The sequence below is a fragment of the Durio zibethinus genome, chromosome 8 (genome assembly GCF_047325235.1).
Source record: "Durio zibethinus cultivar Kanyao isolate XHJ-2024 chromosome 8, ASM4732523v1, whole genome shotgun sequence".
Taxonomy (NCBI): Eukaryota; Viridiplantae; Streptophyta; class Magnoliopsida; order Malvales; family Malvaceae; genus Durio; species Durio zibethinus.
This window is the reverse complement of record NC_143169.1, coordinates 3,904,120-3,917,705: the sequence shown is the minus strand read 5'-3', so window position 1 is coordinate 3,917,705 and position 13,586 is coordinate 3,904,120. Positions and strand designations below refer to the sequence as shown.

The window sequence follows — 13,586 nt, the reverse complement described above, 5'->3', positions numbered from 1 at the left end:
CAAAGATTATATTTTTGTGTTGGATCCATTTATACCATATTTTTTATTTTTTTATTTTTTCCTTTTTAAATAAAAAGTAATTAAGATTTATTTATTTTTTTTAAGACACTTAAGTGATGTCCGGTCAACAGTCCCATTTCCTGTGATTATGAAATGTCATTTTCAGGGTTTTTTTTAATATTTTCTTTTAAATTTTTAAATAAATATTTTTAAATATTATAAAAAAATATATAGTTTAAAGATTTTATTTTTTATGTTCTGAACCCAATTATATCAATTTTTTGTTTTTCTTTTTTTATCCCTTTTAACTCTTTTTTTCATTTTTTAGTTTAAAAAAATATTTAATAAAGATTTTATTTTTTTATAAGACTGACTTAATATCAATTGTATGTTACATTTCTTCTTTTTTCTTTACTTTTTCTTTTTTTAATTTTGTTAAAATTATAAATAATATATTTTTAAAATAATTGTATTTTTTATGTGTAGAACTCATTTATACCAAATTTCTTTTTATCCTTTCTGACTTTTATAAGATTTTTTGAAGATTTTTTTATGCCTCAATTGAGTAATGTATGGTCAAGAGTACTATTCTCTTAGGTCATCTTATATCATTTTTCAGGTTTTTTCTTTCTTTTTTTGGGTTTTAAAATGTTTTCTTTTAAATTATTTAATAAATATTTTTAAAATGTTAATATATATATATTTTAAAGATTTTATTTCTTATGTTTGAGATTCAATTATACTAAACAATCTTTTCAATTTTACATTTTTATCCTTTTGTCCTTTTTTCTTTTTTAAATTTTAAAAAATATTTAATAATTTTTTTTTTAATTTTAGTTTTTATGTCGGACTCACTTAATAACAATAATATGCCATGTGTTTTTTTTTAATATATACACTTTTTTTCTTCTTTTTATTAATATATTTATAAATAATTTTTTATATTTTTTAAAGACCCATTTAATATCAATACTACATGCCACTTGTTGAATTAGTTATTTCCTTTTATTTTTCTACTTTTTTGTCATTATTTCATATTTTAAAAAATTATATGTAAAATTTTTTTAATATGAGACCATTTGATATGATTATTTAAAATATATATATTTTTTAATTTGATGATGTAAAATAAATTATTAATGGATATGTTGATATTATACTTGAATTTGATTTAATTTTTTTTTTCATTCTTCTTTTAATTATATCAATTTTACAACAAATTAAATAGATTAATAGAGATGACAAAATAATTAGTATGGGATAAAAATATGAATATTATTATAAAATAAATTAATATCTAATCATTTCAAGATAATTGATTAATTTAAATATTCGCATGTTATCTTCACTTGAGTTTTTTTATTTTAAAAAAATTAAATATATTTTTTTTAACAATAAAACTAATAAATATGAATGACAATAAAAAAATTTTATCCACGGTAGCGTCTGAGTACACACCTAGTATACATTAAACATTATAGGTGTTTCTAGACCTCGCTCAACCCGTCTGCCCCAAGACTCAAAATTTAAAAATAAAAAATTTTAAATATTAAATGCTATTAAAATATTAATATTTTAATATATTTTAGAATTAAAATTAGATTTAAAAATATTTTTATTAATAATTTAGTACATTAAGCCGAACCACCTTAATAGAACGTCTCTATCCAAGAATGGCCTAAGTCAAGGCCCATGGGCTAAACGGATAATCTGCCCGACATATTAAAGACACAGTCAAATTCTTGAGAAGTGTTGGACCATCTCGAAAGCAAGTATCTTATTGAAAGAGGCCATTGCTGAGAAAATTCATCGTCAAATACATGCCAAATTACTCCCATACGCTGGTTCTCATAAAGTAGTAATGAAATAGAGAAAAGGACACTCACCGGCAAGCGTGTAAACGACATAGAATAAGTATGAATTCCATTCATTCATGAATCAGTAGAACGATGGACAAAGTGCAATGCAGTACATCACAAACTGCTCATAAATCATCCAAATTACATTTAAACCATTCTTCCATCTATTAACCTGCAGCAGCTCCTCAAAGGACACCATTTTAGACCCTCCTTTCGCATCGAGGTACGGAGCTAATTTTAGGGTTCCATTCGAACCTTTAGTTCCTGAGCCAGTTGAATCGCCATCGCCTTCCGTTCACCCATATGTACAAATACATCAAACATCTGCTTAAACTTACAAACATAAATAGCAGTCCTCCCCTCTAAAACAAAAGCTATTTACAGAATATATCCCGACGGTCATAGGCATCACCCAGGGCGGAAGTTCACCAAATTAGGCTATTTACAGAATATACCCACGCCACCATAGGAATTACTCGGGGCGGAAGTACACCAGATTAGGGAGGTCAGCTGACTGAAGCTTCTTAATGTCATTTGCTGTGACCCTGCAAGACTCCATCGTCAGAGATCTTAAATTTTTCAGTGGCTTTAAATGTCGCAATCCTGCACTGGTTATTCGAGAATTCGACACGTTCAAAGAGACCAATCCTGTCAACCCTGCATTTAAATGAATGTGCACTACATGTGTCAGACCTCTACCACTTTGTTGCGATTAGTCTACAGTCTACAAGATGAGCTTCATTCATCATTCCTCCCCATCTCCCACCCCCCACCCTCCATTCAGCAAAACAAAAAGAAAATGTGCAAAGTCACGGCAATACCAGAGATCATCTCCAATGTTTTATCCGTTAGGTTGCAGTTCTGCGAGAGGTTTAGCAATGACAGGGATGAAAGATCTTTAATATTCTTCACACCAGCATCAGTCAATCCTCCACCACATATTTCCAAGGAGCGCAAGTTCTTGAAGTCTATTAAATAAACAAACAATTAATTCTTAAAATGAAAACGTATCCAGTGTAAAGTTAGCCCAAAAGCATTGAGGTCACCATGAGAGTACAAAAGTTGATTTAACACGCCCACAAGGCCAAAGTAAATAGTGATAACAGAGGCACAGGATGCATCTCTTACAAGCAAATAGAAGGGGTTCAAAAACTGTTACATGGATTCTTCACTTTATCTTAATTTATGGATATAACAATTGGATCCTAATTTCAAAAATTAGCCGAAAACATAATCCAGTTCACGTAGGACACATACCCTTCTCTTAAGACCCTATGCCAAGTCCATGTATCATATGCTAAAATTATCAATAATATGGTGGTTCTTAACCATTCAGAAAGACTAGTTAGTAGAATATTCTTTTCCTCAAAAAGGAAATTGAAAAATACTGTCATATATCATACTCCGCAGGTAATTTGTCCCAGAATCAGTGATACGTGCTCCGAAAAGATCAAGATGAGTCAATCCAGTCAAACCTGTCTCAAGAAGAGAAGAAAATACAAGCAGTTAAAAAAAAATCTACAAAACTGTATATATTTATTAATATGCACATGATCCAAGGTACAGCATCCTAAAGAGCTTGCTAAAGCTCAAAAGAAATAATTATATGCTTTCCTGCATTTTTAGATCTTTAAGATCAATAGAAAAATATGTTTTTTGTTGACAGGTTTTTAGACAACTAAATTGTTGACCAGAAACATTAACACATTACTTCAGAATCAATCATATTAGACAAATAAAAAGGCTTATTCAAAGAGTTAAAAAAGCACTTGGAACAGCTTCTAGACAAAATTTGCGTTCTTAATCCTTTTGCACAGTCTTACTTGTAAGAGCCGCAAGTCCAGCATCTGTGATTTGACGAGCATCCAGGTTAAGTGATTTAAGAGATGACAGTCCAGACAGTTTTCTTAAACCACCATCACTAATTATGGTGAATGACAGGTTTATACTCTCCAGATTACACAAACCTACAAGAAGTAAACCAATCAAAAATTGGATGATCATGTAAAAGAACCATTAGATTGTTCAAGGAGGTATCATTCTCAATATGCATATTAAATAATTAAAGTTCCTTAGACTACTAAATGAACAAGTTGACTGCTGTCTCACAACTTAATTCCACAGGTTTCTCCCTTGAGCACTAAAACGTATGAAATGGTGTCGAAAGCAAACTAGATACAAACAACTCTTACTCCTCTTTTTCACTTTTTAATTAAAAAAATCAGTAACTTAACAGCAAAAACCAAAGAGTAAGAAGAATATTCCAGTAAATATTTTAAAACTATCACCATAGCATGAGAACTCCACTGCCTATAATGGCCTGGAGATACTTGCACCACCAGATTTTAATATGATTTTCATCACTGCCAAGAACCTTTAGGATCTTACCATATTGACAATGTTAAGGTTCTTAATTTCGAAAAGTTCCCTACACTACATAACCCATATCAGAAAGGAAAATCATCTAAGCTTCAAGAAGGCTTCCAAAGAAGGATAGCAAATGGGGGAAATGGCAATGAAGAATCAACTAAAAAGATGGTGACAACAGAGAGTTAAAGGAGCATTTTACCAACAAAACTGGAAACAGATAGTAACAGAATGAAACTACAAACTATAGATGATGTCATACTATGAGAAAGGTGGATATCTAACCAGAAAGATGGCTAAGGCCATTGCTTCCAACTTCAGTATCAGACAACTCCAAACATTTCAAACGTTGAAGACCTAAACAAACAAAAGCAAGTATTTTCAAACATCAGTATTTTTTTTTCTGATAAGACAGCAGCATTATTAAGGACTGAGGTAATTGGATGGTTTAATGAAATGAATATAGTGAAAAGAAATAGATGATGCCAGTGTTATCCCAATTCCAACAGGAAAAAAAAAAAAAAAAAGCAAAGCAAGGTAGGAACATATAGTTAAATTATTTCTACCTAAAAAATGAAGCAATTTTAAACATTCAAAGCACTTGTGCTTTTCATAACCATATATTGAGTATAATTAATGAAATTCTCGTGCACATCAATTAAAATTGGCAGCATCCTCACCGCATACATCAAATGCAAAGGTAACCTTACTTACAAGGTAATCTGACGAAAAGAAATCCCAAAAGTAAAACTAAAATATTCCAATAAACTCATTCTAGCCTTTCTATTCCTTATGAAAGCTTACAAACTAATTCCACTAGATAACAAAAATAATTTCAAATATTATGTGATAGCAATTCCAACAATTTTATGATTTATCTCATGTTCTTTATGTTAGCTTTCATATCTGCATGTTTCTATGGTCCTCCATCAGCTGAAAACAAATGTTGCCATAGATCAGAAGAACAAAACATAAATTATGATAAAAGATGATAGCAATTTCAGCAATAACCTGTCAAATGAACCAACCCATCATCACCAATTCTACACGAATCCAAGTTCAAGCTCTCCAAATTTGTCAAACCTGGATCAAGTATAAAAAATTAAAAAAAAAAAAATTATGGACTGTAACTACCATTAATAAAAATTATGAAGAAATTTCCCCAAAAACAAATAAATCACAAGATCCTATAATTGTTTTGCAAAGAATAATCTCTCATTATTAAGGTAAATAATTTCTGTTCTATTAATATCCTCTTCATTATTAGATCTCCCAAATAGTGGAGAACACATATATGAAGCAAAGATATATGGTTTATTATTCTAACAAACAAAAAAAGAGAAAAGAGAGAGCACCTTTCAGGTGCATCAAACATGCATCACTGATGTCATTGAAACCCAAGTTTAATACCTTCAGATTACCAAGCTCTGTCAAAATAAATAAGCAATAAGTCAAAGGCCATCTCAGAATTTTTTAACTCTACAAACATGGAACGCAGAAAGTATGAATCCAACTTACTTGAAAACTTCTCACATCCATCATCAGATAAATTGCATCTGCTAAGATTCAAATATAACAGAGATGCAAGAGCTTTGCAAAAAAAGGCCAAGTCAATATCATGTTTAACGTAAAGGTAACCAAAATGTAATAAAGTTTATACAATCAATCAATTATTTTGAATATTTCCTGAGAATGATATAAGTTGAATTGAAAGAGAAATCATAAAAGAAAACACCATCAGGAGATTACCATACTGATTTCTAAAACCAAAATGCATGGGTTACTTTAATGAACACCAAAATACTAAAATGCAAATGGGAAGGGCAAAGATTATTTAAATGAAACATCAACTCTTAGCAGCAAACGCAAAATTGCAATTTGCAGTTCAGGATGGAACCATCTAAAGAAGAAATTGATTAGCAGTATGGATGCCAAGAATAGCTACCTGAAAGAGAATCCAAGCATGAAGCTGTAACTGGGCAGCCCTCCAAGTTCAAAATAGAAAGCTTTTGCAGACCTGAAACAGATTTGAAAATATATACAATTTCAAGGAAATAAAAGTTCAGTTTACTGACAGCCAATTCCAGAATTCCTACAATCTGCTAATAAGTAGAAGAATGCTTAAGTGTTACCTATCAAATTGAACAAGCCATAACATGCACAAAAAACCTCAATCAAATCATAGTGAAGAAAATTAAAAGTATGTAAAATTTCCTCAAATCCAGTTTTCATAGGACAAAAATTCAACATACCACAGCTAACATGATAATTGAAAAGATTAAAAGAAAATAAATCAATGGTTCCCAGCGAGAAAAGGAGAAGAGGTAAACTAAAAAAATAAAAGAGAAAAGACATTAATTCTGGTTCCTATCTAGTTCTAAGGTTAAAATTTTGACTTTCTTCGATCAATAGAATGGATTTCTCAACAACATAATACATGCATATGGCAAATAAAACCTTCTTCCTCTAAGGTAATCCCCTCTAGTTCAGATTGAAGCCATTGAGGCAAGGCTTTGTTGAGAGGATGTATATTCGTTGTTGAATGGTTGCACAACTTCAGCATAACATTCTACACCATGCAGTAAACTCATAAAAACCTCCCACAATCACAATAGTCCAACATCAACTAACTATCTGTCTTAGATGACAAATAATTTATCATCCTTAATCCTAATACCAAAATGTTATGCATGACAGCAAATGAAATAGTAACGAAGTACCTTTTAAATAAGCGATGCCAAAATCTGTGACCCTACTGCAGGAGATCTGTAAGCTTTTCAAGTTTGTGAGCCCTAAAACATGATAAGAGAAGTTAGCCCAGATACATAATTGAATAAGTAATTCATATTACTCAGCAAATTGAAGCATTAGCAAAAATAAAAGAAAAAATGCACAAGTTTAATCAAGTTGAAGTGTCCTTATTCTAAATGTGATTCATTAATCAAGTGATATGCAAATAAAACATAGGGATTAAGGATACTCAAATGAAAGAAAAAGCTTTCAACAAGTTTAGATATTTTTGATTGCCTATTGAAAGTTAAAATGCAGTGCTATATCAAATAGAGATGTTCCTAAATTGATACATAAAGGTTTGAACAGTTAGATCCTATGACAAAGGTAGCACAGTTGAGTAATTGGGAAACATATATAGCCAACTAGAGGTCAAGAAAGCAGAAGATTTCTGTCTAACAGAGATAACGTTGAAGAGGCATACTTTGTTTCAGCAGTTTGTAGGTCCTATAATAAAGAACACAGTCGGATTATTGGATATAAATATGTATATATATATATATATATATATATATATAAGCCAACTGTAGGTCAAAGATTACACAAGTTTCTTTTGAAAGAAGATAAAAGAAGAATTTATTGATGTGAAAAAACAGTAATATATACAACTATATTAAAACTAAGAGGTAAAGAGAGAGAGTTAAGCTAAGACTATGAGTGTTGTGGAAAAATCTACCAAATGGAAATGGCAATGGAAGAATCACCTGAGAGAGCCTCCATATCAGCATCTGTTATGCAATTACACCATTTAATATTAAGAGACTCTAACTTTTTCAAACCTGTAGATTGATAAACAGTGCTCATGAGTCAAATATTAAATAATTGCTGACACATCATCAATAATTAGCATGCAAACATCAATGACCGTAGAAATGCATCTCACTATATGCCAACTAGTTAAGAGAAATGCCAGCTAGATCCACAAGAACTCATCTCTTTATGTGTTGTGTTCTCTGTTATTCAAACATATCCACTACTAAAGAAAAACACTGTGAGAAACAAACAATTGATCAGAACTCAAATCTACTCTGCCATCATGTACCCCTCTACACAGAGAAAGAGGGGAGCCGGTTCAGACTGCCCACAATGCTACCCTTCTAAACTATGCTCCTCAGAGGAGCTTTCTGCCTCAGGATCGGTGCAAGTAAGAGAAGGAATGCATATTCATGTTTACAAAAACCAAAAAGTAAAAGACAAAGGCAAACATACAAGTCATAACGATATAGTGCCTTCAAAGGAGAAAATTACCTTTGATATGAACAAAGCCCCCATGAATCCAAGGACATTTTTCCAGGTCCAACTTCAACAAGTTTACTAGGCCAGAGAGGGCAGTCATTCCTTGTGCAGTAATTGCACCATTTCTCCGAAAACTCAGACTGGTCAAATTGGAGAGACCTGAAAGATTTTATGTCACATGTTGGCCCATAGGAACTTATCAAGAAATGCAAAATGGTTGAATGTTACTTAAACCAGATGGTTGGAAGGAAGAAATATGCAAGAAAACAAAATGAGAAGGAAACAGTAAAAGAAGAAAAACCAGGTAGGATGGCAAAATGTAAACAGAAAAGCAATTGAGAATTAATAAAATTCAATTTGGCAAAACCTTAGGCCAGACTTGCCAGGTTATGTCGCATCACATTTTGCCTATTATAAAAATTTGGCATTTGACTACATCGGAATAGTAGATCAATAAAAAGTTACCACTGATGTGTTGTAGCCCACGGTCAGAAATCTGGTCACAGTAATTTAAGTTTAAAGACAGAAGGTTAGCGCAATCTTTGAGATATATCAACCCAGAATCAGTGATATCAGAACCAGAGAGGTCCACCAAAAGCAAAGATGACCCTTGTGAAGAAATGACATCCATCCAATTGTCATTAACCCCAGGGTAGTCTCCCAGGTACAGGTCCTATTGAAAAGAAGATAAGACTTCACAGTTCAACTACAATAATTAACAACTAAGTAAATCATGGATAATAAAGATTTTGAAATTCAACTTGCCAAATTTTTTCACTACTTACCTGAAGAGCACAATTTCGAAAAGCTTTGAGAGAAATATCAGTCAGTCGTTGCGAATTCACTAGTTCATTAAAGATCTGCTGACTTAGATCACTTGGGAGCGTAGAAAATGAACCATAATTATCTATATCCTGCTCATGAACCAAGCTTAAAAGATCAGTTCAGACACAGGAATTAAGGATTTGACACAAGCAAGGTATAAGCAAGCTATACCTCTCGTATTTTGTAAGTGCATAATTCCATAAGTGACGGGCATTTTCCTTTTTCCCTTTGAATTTCAACAATAGGTCTAGTAAAAGTTGTTGCCAACCACTTCGAACTCCCACTTTTGCAATATCTTCCAGAAACCCCTCTATGCAAACCATCTTCATTGTCCATTTGGTCTCTCTTCCTAGAACAAGCTCCCCCCATTGAAGAAATGGCTTGTGGTCAAACTATGTCATGAAAACAGCATCATAACACTAATCCATTCAATTACCAAACATGAAAACATTCACTTTACTTCACTCTGTAAAAAGGAAAGAGTGCAGAAGAATAAGTATTCAGCTGACATGATCATCAATTAAAAAAAAACAAAAAAAAGTCTCATGCATAACAATTCTCAATAATGTCTTGGCTATAATAACACAGCATTTAAACAACAATTTAAACACCAAAAAATGTAGCTTGTAAATCATATGGAAGATGTCAGCAGCCAAACTTAGAGGTTATTCATCCAACAATTATGTAAACAACTGGTCCCTGTTAATCCTAAACCCAATTTTATGAAACTATGCCAACAATAAAAATCAATATGATTACCAGATATAACCAAAAGTTAGATTCTTATTCACCCCAAAATTTGATCCTACCGTTCACAATATAATTAATGCAAAACAAAATTGGTAATTATAACTAAAAGTTTGATTCTTTTATTATTATTATTATTATCATTATTATTATTTTGAGATGAAAAGCAAAACCCATAAGTTACCAGATAAAATTAAAAAAATGGCTTCTTAAGATTCACTTCATCCTCGTTTTTTAAAATTAAAATATCTTCAACTTCTAACTAAAAAAACTAAACTCCAAGCTATTATATCGTTACTTCAGGTAAAGAGTAATCAAAATACAAAAAAAAAAAATAATAATAATAATAAATAAATAAAATCATACACTGTTTTAACCTAGAAGAAAAAAGAAGCCAGATATTATTAACAACATTAATAATTAAACGGGTACGTTAAATTAAAAAAAAAAAAAGAAAAAGAAATATAGAGCGGGGGACTATGTGCGTCAACTACATACTCCGATTTTCAGGAAAACATTTCTACCAAAAAATTTCCTGCCAAAAAGCCTAAGTTCCGTTTTCTTTCGGAAATAACTAAAGAGAACGTTCCTATTACTATAATCTAACAAAGATGATCCAAAGAAAATGATATAAAGCTCCAAAAATCACAGTTATGCATCGATTCTGACCATAAAAAGCAAAAAAATTGTACACTCTCTCCCGATTTCCTTGAAAACGAAAACAAACAGAAACGAATGGCTAAAAATAATTAAAAAAAAAAGAAAAATCATCTCCATAAGTACCTTATCATGATCAAACGCTTGAATTGATTTTCTACAGAGAAAAAAAAATAAAACCAAAAGGTTTAAACTAAGAGAGAGAAAGCGAGAGAAAACTGAAGCTAAAAGAGAAGAGTAAAGAAGAAAAAAGCAGAGAGTTAATAGCCAGGAGAAGCGACGTGGCTGCTAACCGGAGCAGAGTCCAGACCAACGGATGGTTGACACGTTGCTTTGGAGTCAGGTTGGGTCAAATTAGGTGCACTGAAAAAGATAATGGGATAAGAAAGAAAAAGAAAATATGTTGGGATTTTTTTTGTTGCGTTTTATCCAAAAGTGGGGTGAGCGTGGGGCCCACGTGGCGGGATTTAGGTTATCTGTTTTGTACACGCAACGTTTTGGATTAGTTCATAATTGTTATTAGGATTAATTTATTTAATGATGGTCATTAGTTGAAAGGATTAAAATAATTAATCACGAAAATTTTGCCCGTTTGTGGAAGGCTGGTGACCTTTTTTTCGCTGGTTTTGGTGAGTGATTGAACCTGGTTTTGGAAATATGTCAATTGGAAAAATAGTTTTTTTTTTTGTTTTTAAAAATTTATGTGAATAAAAATTATTTTATTTCAAAATGCGTGTTTTTATTAAAAAATTTATATTGAATTTATATATATCATAATAAAAAATTATTAACAGCCAATTAAAAAAGTAATTACAAAATATGGCAGCGAAATGAAACTTGGTTTTGCTTTTGGTTTTGGTTGGTTTGGGTTTCGGTGGGTGATTGAACAAATGGTTTTGGAAACATGTCAATTGGAGAAACAGTTACTAAAGTGTGATGGAAAAATTAGAATGAAATGAGAACTTTAAATTCCATGATCATTGAATAAAACCATTTGACCATATATAACCTGACTCCTCTCCTCTCCTTTGCATTTATAAATGCAAAAACTACCCGAATATGCAACGTAAAGGTCAGGTGCTTGCCAATGAATATATGCTAATGATAGAGACCCAGGCGGGATTTCTCAAGTGAAGAAAGTTGATTTTTGCGTTCCACTGCTTTCATTTATCTGTATTATGGAAAGTTTGCCGTTAAAGATAAGAAATGGTAAATTAATTGATGCCAGTTTTAAACACCATAGTTTGTTGAGAACAATGATTTTTTCGTTTCCCCTTTTCCGGTTTTTGTAATGCATGGGCAAGCCCTCCAGATAAATTCATTGGGTTTATACACGCAAGAGTCCAAATTAATGAATAATAATTTGTCCTTCAACCCAATTCACCAAAATAAATTAAGGTTCAAATCGTGATCAATTTTGGAAAAGTTAATCACATATTGGAGAGATAATTAACTAAAGTTTCAGTTAGGGATGGTAAAATAATGGTTAAAGTTAATTTGATCGGAGAGAATTTTTTTTAAATCAGAGATCAAGTTGGAGTCGGGTTGGGTATTTTCTTTTTAAAGCTAGAGGTTGAATCAAAAGCAGATTTTAGTGTATTCCACTTTGACTCGCATATATTTTATTTATTTAATTTTATATTTATATATATTAATAAAATTATTATTTAATATCTTAATTTAAAATATTAATTTAATAAAAATATTATATTTATATAATTAAAATATATTTTTATTTTTAAAATAATATTTTTATAAATATAATAATAAATTAAAATCATTAAATTAATTTCAAGTTGGATGTAAATTATACATATATATGTCAAATCATAGTCACGCATAAAAAATAATAACACAATGTTGGGTTGGGTGAAAATCATGTATAATTTTCTAAGAATCGGAATCAAGACGTATAAAAATCTACTTTGACCTTTCCCATTATCATCCTTAGATCCTATTGATCATTAAATATCCTTTGAATGCCATAATAATTGCTGGAATTAATGTCTTGGAATAATATTATTTTTAGCCTTTAAGAGAATCTATGAGTTTATGTTTATATGATTCATAACATTATAATTGTGTTCCTAGTATTATAATTGGGTTTATTTTTTTTGACTTAATTTTTTTTTGTTCTTGAAAGATGTTCTGAATCTAATTATAAATACCTCTTCATGTGATGTATAATGGAGATTGCATTTTGAGTAAAAACAAACCTTGTGTATTCTTGCTTTAAAATTTTATATCATTTGGGTGAAATTTTTCAGAATGGTGATCTTGTTTAGCTCTTTTCTTTAAAATGGTGAAATTTTATATCCCCATAGTTTAGGATTATCTTTCTTGTTTCTTTAAGGTCGTAAAACTTGTATCCTCAAAAGAGTATGATTGTTTTCCTTTTTTAGTGTGATTAAGATATTCATTTCACTTTGTTCTTTTAATTTGATATCAACTTGGTATCAGAGCTTTGAAACATGCTAAACCTGATGTGTTCAAAAGTTCTGTAATTTATTCTTTACCAATTACGAAGCTTATTACTGAAATAATGCTTATCAAAGAAAAAAATATGTGAAAAAGTAACTATTGATCAACAATTTGATGACATGAGAAGAATGATTCAAGAATTTTTATAATATCTTGAATGCTTAACTCATCCAACAATGAAAGGAATGATGAAAACTCTTTTTATCAATAACATGCAATTAGTGATTTTGGCGATGATTCTTCCCATCATCAATGGAAACATAAAATGTGTTATAATTATAGATAGTAACGGGTCGGGTCGGAGTAGGATTTTGCTCACCTTGAACGTTATCCAACTATATACATATAATACCTGAACCCGATCTGACATGACATTATATAAAATCATACCCGATTCGACTCGATATTAATTAAATATTAGTTTTTAAATGTAAAATATTATTTTTTAATATAAATATAAAATTAAATAAATATAAACGCATATATAAATATAAAATTAATTAATTAATTACAAAATAATTTATATATATTAAGTTGAGTAATGTTGGGTTTGCCTAAAACCAGATCCCGACCTCGACCCGAATATGATTTTTTCCTTCTATCACCCGACTTAACCTGATTCAA

General features: G+C 30.8%; 1 protein-coding gene across 13 annotated transcripts; it reads right to left on the bottom strand.

The window, feature by feature from the left end:
* Positions 1-1,906: 1,906 nt before the first annotated feature.
* LOC111278800 (uncharacterized) lies at positions 1,907-10,707 on the bottom strand. Of its 13 annotated transcripts, none has more exons than XR_016343990.1 (16): positions 10,608-10,707; positions 9,249-9,543; positions 9,038-9,166; positions 8,718-8,925; positions 8,265-8,411; positions 7,721-7,795; positions 6,947-7,018; positions 6,172-6,243; positions 5,745-5,816; positions 5,582-5,653; positions 5,238-5,309; positions 4,512-4,583; positions 3,683-3,826; positions 3,117-3,334; positions 2,681-2,827; positions 1,907-2,516 (listed from the first exon to the last, which is right to left on the bottom strand). XR_016343990.1 is itself a non-coding variant. In XM_022865439.2 (16 exons), the coding sequence occupies exons 2-16, from the start codon at positions 9,444-9,446 to the stop codon at positions 2,332-2,334; spliced, it is 1,752 nt and encodes a 583-aa protein (XP_022721174.2). In that variant the 5' UTR covers positions 9,447-9,543; positions 10,608-10,707; the 3' UTR covers positions 1,907-2,331. The 13 variants fall into 13 exon arrangements, 12 of the variants coding, with proteins under 12 accessions (XP_022721174.2, XP_022721178.2, XP_022721176.2 ...); XM_022865439.2 differs by having other exon boundaries at positions 3,248-3,334; XM_022865443.2 differs by having other exon boundaries at positions 3,263-3,334.
* Between the last annotated feature and the right edge of the window lie 2,879 nt (positions 10,708-13,586).